The 11328-nt window shown below is 37.0% G+C and overlaps 1 protein-coding gene across 2 annotated transcripts; it reads right to left on the reverse strand.

Annotated features, from left to right (window-relative positions):
* Positions 1-7604: 7604 nt before the first annotated feature.
* LOC122735406 (leucine-rich repeat-containing protein 15-like) lies at positions 7605-10949 on the reverse strand. 2 transcript variants are annotated; one of them, XM_043976934.1, is made up of 2 exons: positions 10822-10949; positions 7605-8988 (listed from the first exon to the last, which is right to left on the reverse strand). In XM_043976934.1, the coding sequence occupies exon 2, from the start codon at positions 8977-8979 to the stop codon at positions 7783-7785; it is 1197 nt and encodes a 398-aa protein (XP_043832869.1). In that variant the 5' UTR covers positions 8980-8988; positions 10822-10949; the 3' UTR covers positions 7605-7782. The 2 variants fall into 2 exon arrangements, with proteins under 2 accessions (XP_043832869.1, XP_043832868.1); XM_043976933.1 differs by having other exon boundaries at positions 10743-10918.
* Between the last annotated feature and the right edge of the window lie 379 nt (positions 10950-11328).

An 11328-nucleotide genomic window follows, 5' to 3' on the forward strand; every position in this document is an offset into this window, starting at 1 on the left:
GGTAACCACTCTATACATTCATCAATTTCGACTGAGTAACTTCTGTATATGTCATAAAGCCACAAAAATGTGATAGCTTCTTGACATTTCCTTTACATCTTCCTTATAGCCGTTCTCAAGGATTCAAAGGCTTCTGCAAAAAAAAAAAAAAAAAAAAAAAAGATTCAAAGGCTTTCATGAGAAAGAGGGACCAAGATTGTTCTGCTTGGACTAAGAGGGCATGAATGGGTAAAAATTGCAAAGAAGTTGATTTCTAGCTCATTGTTGGGAAGATCTCTTGAATGTGGCTGAGAGTACCTCAGAGGATAGTGGATTTCCCCTCACTACTTATATATTAAATTAATATATAATAGCATCGTAATATTATATAATATTATATATAATATACACATAATATAGTAACAGTGTATAATAATATACGACTAATATGGTAAAACTATGTAATATGATGTTAGATATAAATAGTAACAAGAGATAACAATATTATATACTACATAAACAATATAGTAGCAATGGCTTCAGGCAATGGCTTGTGGGTCAAGATTGGATGGCTTCTAAAGTTCCTTCCAACTCAGTGATTCTGATACTCTGGGTTGAGGAGAGAGTTGTGGTAAAGAAGTAAAGAAATTGGAGTATCAAAATATTTTTCCATAGTTTGGTATTAATGAGGGTGGTAGTAGAGGGAAGGGAAATAGGATGGTGGATGAACTGGGTAGAAAAGTCATGGGAAGGATTTTTTTTAGCACTAGGAAAACCTAACCATGTTTGTAGACAAATGAGAGGGGAAAGTGCTGTGGAAAAGATTGAAAATGGATAAGAGGGGCAGCTAGGTGGTGTAGTGGATAGAGCACTGGCCCTGGATTCAGGAGGACCTGAGTTCAAATCTGGCCTCATACACTTAACACTTACTAGCTGTGTGACCCTGGGCAAGTCACTTAACCCCAATTGCCTCACCAAAAAAAAAAAAAAAAAAAAACAATGGATATGAGACACTAGCTGGCAGCTACAAGAAGGAATAAATTTGCATGGAGCAATGAACTTTAGAAAGAAGTCGGGATGTCTCTTATATGACCAGAAGAAAAGAAAGAAATGGGTATGACACAAGGGAGTCTTGAAAAGTAGAAGGAGGGGCAGCTAGGTGGTGCAGTGGATAGAGCACCAGCCCTGGAGTCAGGAGGACCTGAGTTCAAATCTGGTCTCAGACGCTTAACACTTACTAGCTGTGTGACCCTGGGCAAGTCACTTAACCCCAATGGCCTCACCAAAAACAAACAGAAAAGTAGAAGGAATAGAGTTGAGGAAACCTCAAACTTCTCAATGAAGAATTAGGGTAAGTCATCTGATGTAAGTATTCTTGTGTTTCCTTCATTTCAAAGAGGACCAAGGACACCATGGGGTAGGGGGTGGGAGGATGGGGGGAGGGGTTGATATCTTGACTGGTATGTTAACTAGATTTAAGTGAGGCAGAGTTGCAGAGTTGCACAAAATCATCAGTCTCACTCTCTTTTCCAGTCACTGAAGTTCAGTGACAAAACAAGTCAGGATGACTATTGATGGCCAGGAATACAATGGATGACCTTGGCATCTTGGATGTCTGATCAAGCTCTAAGCACTCCCCAGAATCTGCTTCAGCTACCTTCATGACTGTTGGAACAAATTGTTCTCTTCCACCCATTTGGCCAGGGGAAGTCTTCACCTGCTAGGGGTAGACATTCCTCTAACTCACCAATGGGTTTAAGTCTTGTCCTATGGGGTGTTAAGGGAGGACTAGCATCCCTGGTATGAAGGCTTGCTGAGCTCTTTTCAGGACTGCTCATTCATCTTTTGTGTCCAACTGATCACCTAACTCTCACCTGTGGCTCCAAGAAGCTCTGAGAGTAGCAGCCACGCCTCCATTAAAATTATCAAGGCAGATGGGCTAAATTAATATATAATAACATATTAACAATATACAATATTATATGTAACATAGGAATGACATAGTAACAATATATAACAATATTATACATTCTATGAATAATATAGTAACAATATGTAACATATAAATTGTAACAACATATAAAAAGATTATATACTACATAAACAATATAGTAGCAATACATTTTATAACAGTAATAATATATCATATAATATCTAAACAATATATACAACATTATATTTCATCCAATATACATTATTACAATATTGTAAATAACATATATTTGCTGATCGTTTACCTATCTTGGATACCAAAACCCTATCAGAGAAATTTAATACAAAATTTTGAGTTCCAAATTCTCTCCCTCTCTCCCACCCTTCCCTCACAAACTTAGAAAGCAAGCAATATGATTTCAATTATACATGTAAAATGATACAAAACATATTTCCATATTAGCCATGTTGCAGGAAAATACAATTAAATGCAAGAAACAAAGAAAGTGGGAAAAAGTATGCTTCAATAAGAACTCAGAGTTCATCAGTTCTCTCTATGTAGGTGAATAGCATTTTTCATCACAGATCCTTTGGAATTGTCTTGGATCATTCTCTTGATCAGAGTAGCTAAGTCTTTCACAGCTGATCATTGGGGTTTTGGAGGGGCAGGGCAATGAGGGTTAAGTGACTTGCCCGGGATCACAAAGATAGTAGGTGTCAAGTGTCTGAGGTCAGATTTGAACTCAGGTCCTCCCGAATCCAGGGCCAGTGCTTTATCCACTGCACCCCCTAGCTGCCCCCATAGCTGATCATTGTTACAATATTTCTGTTACAGTGCACAATGTCATCCTGGTTCTGCTCACTTCACTTCACATGAGTCTATACAAGTCTTCCCGAGTTTTTCTGAAATCATCCTGCTTGTCATTTCTTATAGCACAATGGTATTCCATCACAATTATATACCACAACATGTTCACCCATTACCCAATTGATGGGCATCCCCTCTATTTCAAATTCTTTGCCATAACAAAAAGATCTGCTACAAATGTTTTAGACAAATAGATCTTTACCCCTTTTCTTTGATTTCTTTGGAATACAGACATAGTAATAGTAGTAATCAAAGGGTTTGCACAGTTTTATAGCCTTTGGGGCAAGTTCCAAATTGTTCTTCAGAATAACCAGACCAATTCACAACTCCACCAGCTGTGCAATAGTATACCTATTTTCTCACATCCCCTCCAAAATTTATGTTCTTTTCTGTCATGTTAGATAATCTAATAGGTATGAGGCAGTACCTCAGAGTTGTTTTAATTTACATTTCTCTAGTCAATAATGACTTAAGCATTTTTATGTGACTATTTACTAGTCTTTGATTTCATCTTTAGAAAACTGCCTGTTCATATCATTTATCAACTGAGTAATGGCTCTTTTTTAAAAAATAGGGGGGCAGCTAGGTGGTGTAGTGGATAAAGTACCAGCCCTGGATTCATGAGTACCTGAGTTCAAATCCAACCACAGACACTTGACACAACTAGCTGTGTGACCCTGGGCAAGTCACTTAACCCTCACTGCCTTGCAAAAATAAATAAATAGATAGATAGATTGATTAATTAATTAATAGATAAATAAATGAATGAATGAATGGATAAATAAATAAATAAACTTGGCTCAGTTCCCTATTTATTTGAGAAATGAGGTCAGAGAAAATTGCTGTAAAAGTTTCCCCTCAGTTTCTTGCTTTCCTTCTAATTTTGGTTACATTGGTTTTGTTTGTGCAAAGCCTTTTTATTTTCATGTATCTTTCCCCCTATTCCTGCCCCTTACTCCCAGCTTTTCTTTTCCTATTGATAATACAATAAATCCTATCAGTTACTTAGTCTTTACCTGACACAATTAGCTGTCATGTGCTATCAATTTGTCCTTTATAACATCTCTTGCATTTGTCCCCAATTCTCCACTTATATTAACAGTGCCCTAGAATCAACCTTCATCGATAATCACTATATAAATGTTAGCTATTACTGTTACTATTCATCACTTCTGACTTGTATAATTTTTTTAAACTTAATGCCTTTTGGTTTTATGCCACATACATTTTCAAACACACACTTCCCCCATTTCCTATGCAGGGAGCTTTCCTTTGCAATATTTTTTTTTTCAAAAGTCATTCCCAAATGACAATATATACCACATTCTACACCAATAGTTCCCCACCTCTGCAATAAAAGGAAAGAGATACAGTTTCTCAACTTCTCTCAGGGGCCAAGCATGGCCATCATAATTACCCAGCATTCAGTTTTGTTTTGTTTTTAACTGTTCTTTCTATTAAGATTGTTGTAGATGACTCTGAGGTATTACCTCACACATATCAAAGTGGCAAATATAACAAAAACAGAAAATATTGGATGTTGGAGGGGATGTGGGAAAGCTGGGGCACTAATCCACTCTTGGTAGAGTTGTGAAAAAATCCCATTATTCTGGAGAGCAGTTTGAAACTATGCCCAAAGGGCTATAAAATTATGCATGCCCTTTGATCCAGCAATACCACTGCTAGGTTTAGATCCCAAAGACATACCCCAAAAGAGAAAAAGACCTATTTGTACAAAAATATTTATAGCAGCCCTTTTTGTGGTGGCTTAGAATTGGAAATCAAAGAAATGCCCATCAACTGGGAAATCCTAAACAAGCTGTGACATGATGGTAATGGAATATTATCGTGCTATAAGAAATGACAAGCAGGATGATTTCAGAAAGGCCTATAAAGACTTGTGACTTGTATGAACTGATATATAGTGAAGTGAGTAGAACCAAGAGAGCATTGTGCACAGAAACAGCAATATTATTTGATGAAGGACTGTGAATGACAACTATTCTCAACAATACAATGATCCAATTCGATTCCAAAGAACTATTGATGAAATATACTATCCACCTCCAAAGAAAGAACTGACATTGATGGAACACAGACTGAAGCATGCTGTTTTTCACTTTATTTCTTGCATTTTTTAATTTGATTTTTCTTGTACAAAATGACTAATATGGAAATGTTTTATATAATCGCACAGGTATAACCCATATCTGATTACTTTCTGCCTCAGGAAGGAGGGAGGGGAGGGAGGGAAGGAGGGACAAAAATTAGAACTCAAAAATATAAATAAAAATATTTATTATTTTAGAAAATTAAATCTGAAGATCTTTTAAAAATAAGATTATTGCAGATGCTGTGCTTATTTTTAATTTTGCATAATTCATTTTGTATCCATTCATATAATTCTTCCCACATTTCTCTGAATTCTTCATATGTGTCATTTTTTACAGTGTCAGACATTGTATCTCTTATGGTAAGAGAATAAGTGAATTTCCCAATATTGTGACTACAGCTTCCCCCTTCCATCAATGTGTGACAGTTGAATAGTATAAGGTGCCTGGGGTGGAGTGGGTGGAGGGGATTAAAGCTAGTGGTTATAGGAATGGGTTAATGAAACTGGAAGCTGACCCTTATTGTTGCTTTTGTTTTACTGTGCTTTTATTAATTTGATTACACATTTATTCTACCTATACATAATTAGGAAACAATATGGAAGCTTCAATCTCTTGATTTGATTGGATAACCTAAGGAAAGAAAAGCAACCACAATTACACAGGTGCCAAGGAGACAGTAGTAGATGACTGAGTACCTGTGAGAGGCACACAGGAAAGAGTTTGCCTTCTGGTGTTGGGTGGTATGTATGTCAGGCAGGCTGGGCACTACATGCCCAGAGTCCTTACCAGTAAATATGACTAGGCATTGATCACAGTACCCACTATCTGTTATCCTATTACCAAAATAGTCTTCTTACCTAAGAGGTCTGACTGCATCACTCCCTTATTCAAAAAAATCTTTAATGGCTCTCTATTGCCTCTAATAGTGGTCTGCAAACTTTTTTTTTTGGTTGTGCATCTCCATCATAGTGCATAGCCCATTATATGTATGTTTACTTATTTATAAATTATATACATGTACTACTGTATTAGTAAGTATTTACCTTATAGAATTTATACACAAAACTTTAAAAAGGATGAGGAAAGGAACAAGCATGTATAAATGAAAGCCACTGGCATCCGTAAAATGGGGAATATAATAGCACCTACCTCTGAGAATCAAATGAGATAAAAATTGTAAAGCACTTAGCACAGTGCCTAGCACTATGTAAATGTTAGCTAGCAGCAACAGCAGCAACAGCTTAGTTACTATGTGCCAGACACTGTTCTATATGTTTTTACAAATGCTATCCCATTTGATTCTCACAATAACCCTAGGAGGTAGGTGCCATTTCATTTTTGTTCAGTCACATCCAATTCTTCATGACCCCATTTGAGGCTTTCCTGGCAAAGATACTAGAATAGTTTGCAATTTCCTTCTCCAGTTCATTTTACAGATGAAGAACTGAGGCAAACAGAGTTAAGTAACTTGCCCAGGATCACACAGCTAGTGTCTGTGGTCAGATTTGAACTCAGGAAGATAGTCTTCCTGACTCCAGGACCAGCACTCTATCCACAGTGCCACCAAGCTGCCCCATTCACCTCGTTTCAGGAAAACCTGAGTTAAAATCTAACTTCAGACATTCACTAGTTGTATGATCCCGGAAAAGTCGCTTTGCCTCAGTTTTGTCATTTGTAAAATGTGGATAAGACTAGCACCTATCTCCCAAGGTTGTTGTGAGGATCAAATGAAATAACATTTGTAAAAAGTACTTAGGCAAACAAACTTCTCCTCAACAAACTTCCTTTATCTCAAAGGGTTGTTGTGAGAATAAAATGAGATAATATTTGTAAAAAGCACTTAGCGCAGTACCTGGCACATAGTATATAAATGCACTATATAAATGCTTATTGCCTTCCTCCACTCAACAGCAAATCAGCCTATTAAAATAGAAGCTTCTAAATAAACAAACAAATAAATGAATGAATAGATGAATGAATGAACAAATAAATAAATAAATGAGTAGATAGATAGATAGATAGATGGATAGATAGATAGATAGATAGATAGATAGATAGATAGATAGATAGATAGATAGATAGATAGATAGATAGATAGACAAATGAACAAACAAACAAATAAACAGATAGATAAATGAAATAAAAACTTCCTCAGGCCTGGTATTGTGTAATTTTTTTTTGTCTTTGTTATCTCCAGTGTCTTGTATGTAATAGACATTTAATAAATGTTTATTTGTTGGATCGAATTGAAAGGGCACATAGATATATGTCTGTGGCAAAGAAGCATAATGCAAAATGAAGTTAAATTATGCCATACAAACACAAAACCTAGGATACTCCTGGACATTGCCTTTGTCGAGTTTACCAACATGATACACACAACTATACATTAAACTTTTATTTTCATCAGCAAAAGTAAATACCTAATTAGCAACAAGTAGGATGATTTCAGAAAGGTCTGGAAAGACTTGTATGAACTGATGTATGGTGAAGTAAACAGAACCAAGCAATATTATTTGATGAAGAACTGTGAATGACTATTCTCAGCAATACAATGATCCAAGACAATCCCAAAGGACTATTGAGGAAACATACTATCCACCTCCAAAGAAAGAACAGATATTGATTGAACACAGACTGAAGCATGCTATTTTTCACTTTCTTTTGTTTTTTTTTCCTTTTATTCAAGTTTTCTTACACAAAAATGCACATGTATAGCCCATATCTGATTGCTTACTGCGGCAGGGAGAGGGGAGTGGAGGGAGGGAAAGAGGGATAAAATTTGGAACTCAAACCCATAAATAACAATGTTTGTTAATTTAAAAAAAATACCTAATTAGCACAGCCATTTTTATCCCCTTTATTTTTGCCTTGCTACAGTCTGGGTTTTTAACAATGTGTTTTGAAAACCATCAAGTTTGTACAGACTGGATTCTCAGTCAAAATTACTCGTGTTATATTAGAATTCAGCCCTTCAGTCTCTGTTATATTGTTGTTGGAAAGATCCAGTAGTTCTAATTCATACATTTTGTCTGTGAAGGCTCTGGGCAAGCTTTCTATACCATTGCAACAGAGCGTTAACTCTATAAGTCTTTGAAGACCCAAAAAAACAGGTAGGGTGTGAAACTTGTTTCTGTCCAAATACAGAAATGCTAGCTGAGTGTTATTTACAAAGATATCTCCTGGAAGAATGTTTATATTATTTCCAGAAAGATTAAGAAACTCCAGCTGCTTAAACACTGAGAAGAAATGAGAGGGAACATCAGACACTAAATTATTTGACAGGTCAAGCCTCCTTAAGTTAGAATTGCCAATGAATGAAAGGGAAGAAATATTTTGGATGTTGTTCCTAGAAATTGAGAAATGCTCTAAGGTGGGGAGGAGAGTGGATGCAGAAAATGGAATCTTCTTGAAATTATTATTGTCAAGGAGCAAGTCATTCAGGTTTGTCAAGTTTTCAAATAAATTCTCTGGTAAACTGCTTATTTCATTATTGGAAAGATCAAGGATCTTCAGGTTAGGGATAGGATCAAAAATTCCTGCAGGGACCACGTGAAGATGATTACCAGGCATCATTAAGGTTTCTAGCCGAGAAAGACCCACAAATATATTTGCTGACAACTGCAGGCTGTTTTGAGAGAGGTCCAAGTAAGTAAGTCTTTCCAAGGAGGCAAAAATCTTTCCATGGAGTGCACTCAGTTTGTTTTCAGCCAAGTTTAGCCAAACAAGTTGTTTTGTGTTTTGAAACAAGGCAGGTGGCAGCTCTGTCAAATCGTTGCCAGCCAGATCCAGGGAAAGGATGCTTTTGCCAATATCATCAAAGGTATCATTCTGCAAGGAGAGTTTGTTGTAGGACAAGCCAAGAAAAGTTAGATTGACGAAGGGTTGAAAGGCTCCGGGCGGAACCTGGGTTAAGTGATTTTCATTCAGAAAGAGGGTCTCAGTTTCTTGAGCAATTCCCCGGGGAATGTCAGAGAGGTTGGCCAAGCGGCAATCTGTCAGTGAAAGGCTGCAAAGGCAGTTCTGGGGGCAGCTAAACTGGGTGAGGGCAGCTCCAAAGAGCAGCAAGAAAAATCCCCAGAGCATGTTTACAACCTGTGTTGTTTGAGAAGAGGAGAGAAAACAGATCAATTTGTTGCTACTCTCTCGATAATCGTATAGTGTGGTACAGCAGAAATAAATCCTCCCCAGTAGAACATAAAGTGCATGAGAGCTAGCACTACTTTCTGTTTTGTCTTTATGTCCTTAGCACCTTGTATGGTGCCTTGCACATAGGAGGTGTTTGCTGGGTTGGATTGGGTCTGACTGGGAATTGGGAATTTGTGGAATTGAGACCTGGGTTCTAGTGCTGGTTTTGTCACTAACTAGCTGGGTGACTTCATTTCTTTGGGCCACTGTTTCTTCATCCATTAAATGGTCTATGATCTCTAAGCTCTCTTCTGGGGCCATCTCCACTTGTCCTAATGTGTATCTCCCCACCAGACCCAGATGGCTCTGAAGGAGAGAGTGGGGCTGGTAACTTTGCACAGCTCTCCTTCACTTTAGTCCAATTCACCACAAGTCATGATATCATCTCCTGATGTGATGGTCCTCTTTGAGAATGAAGGACAAACAAGAACAAGAACAAGATCTCTTGAGTTCTAGAGTACTATCAATATAACTGGAGTCCAGAGAACACAGTTAATTATCACCTTTCATGATTTAAAAGTATGGAATAAGAATTTATATCTATAAAGTGGTTTGAGATAATCAAATAAAAGAAATATATATATATATATATTTTTAAAAATAAAGCATTATAGGGACAGCTAGGTAGCGCAGTGGATAAAGCACTGGCCCTGGATTCAAGAGTACCTGAGTTCAAATCTGGCCTCAGACACTTAACACTTACCAGCTGTGTGACCCTGGGCAAATCACTTAACCCTTACTGCCTCACAAAATATATATATATATATATATATAATTTAAAAATAAAGCATTATTTGCCATGAATCTCATCTTTAAGTTTTATGTCTAGATAGACAAAGGCAAAGAAGATCTCTTCTCTTCTCTCTTGGCCATAAACAATAATCTCTAAGCAGATGATTCACGGATCTATATAACTTGGGGGGATTTTGGGGGGGAGGGCAATGAGGGTTAAGTGACTTGTCCAGGGTCACACAGCTAGTTAAGTGTCTAGTGTCTGAGGATGGATTTGAACTCAGGTCCTCCTGAATACAAGGCCAGTGCTTTATCCACTGTACCACCTAGCTGCCCCCTACTTGTTTTTAATCTTTAAATTTATTCTGGCCTTTTTCTATTCACCAGTGTGAACTTTACAACTCTGCAAATTGGTAGATAAAAGATGAATTACAGGAATACAGTATAATTAATGAGGTGAAAATAATAAATTACTAAAGAGAAAAAAATGAACCTGTTTAAAAATACATTGTCCGAGGAGACTCTTGGTTTCCCTTGGAAGACGATTTAAAGAAACCCAAATCCAGCTACCTTGGTTAGATTGCAAATTCCTTGAAACCAGGGACTGTATTTTTTCCTTTCTTTGCATCCCCAACATTTAGCACAGTGCCTGGCACAGGGCAGACACTTAATAAATGTTATTGACTGATGAATGATTACAAATGCACTACTGCACTCCTCTACTTGCAACAACTAAAGTTATGTCTAGACAGCCAAAGGCACAGAGGATCTGTATAGTATCATAGACCCTCTTCTCCTCTCTCTTCTCTTCTCTATACTTCATACTTTCTTGGTCACCTCATCAGCAGTCATGGATTTCATTACCAGACCTATGCAAATGATTCACAAATCTATATATTTACTTCCTTTAAAGTTTAGGTATGACTTACCTTGATGTTAGACAGGTCTGTTACAAACTCTGAAAACTTCTATTCACTAAAATATGGCCACAATAAAGGTGATATTCACCTGAAATTTCTTTCGGTTCTTTTGGTCATTTGACAAATGGATCTCAGACCTTGTAATTTCCCCGTCAACTTTGCTGCTATTTTCTTTGGCAGAATTCACTTAGAAAACCAGTACAATTGAAAAATCGAAGTCCCCAGAAAACAGAAGTTGATTTTAGAGGTAACTATGCTGATTCATCCAACCAGAAGTCTTGCACTATTTCAACAGCCCAGAGTTTCCTCTGTTTCACAAAGCAAACCTGAGCACTGAAGTGGGAGCCAAACCAGCAGGTTTGTCATTGCAACACAGTCAGTCATTATTACTCATACTAGGGTTCTGCTCTTTATCATGTACAAAAAACAAAACCAGAAAAGCAAGCCTTCATTGTATGGTACCTATCATCAAGAACAAATGGACAGTTGTTTTCTTTCTTCCTTTTTGAATAGTGGAAGAGGATATCTTAAATGTAGTAACACTTTGGAAATTTTAACTAATATCTTGCTAATGCTATATTTTAAAAGCACCACA

The sequence above is a fragment of the Dromiciops gliroides genome, chromosome 1, assembly GCF_019393635.1.
Source record: "Dromiciops gliroides isolate mDroGli1 chromosome 1, mDroGli1.pri, whole genome shotgun sequence".
NCBI lineage: Eukaryota > Metazoa > Chordata > Mammalia > Microbiotheria > Microbiotheriidae > Dromiciops > Dromiciops gliroides.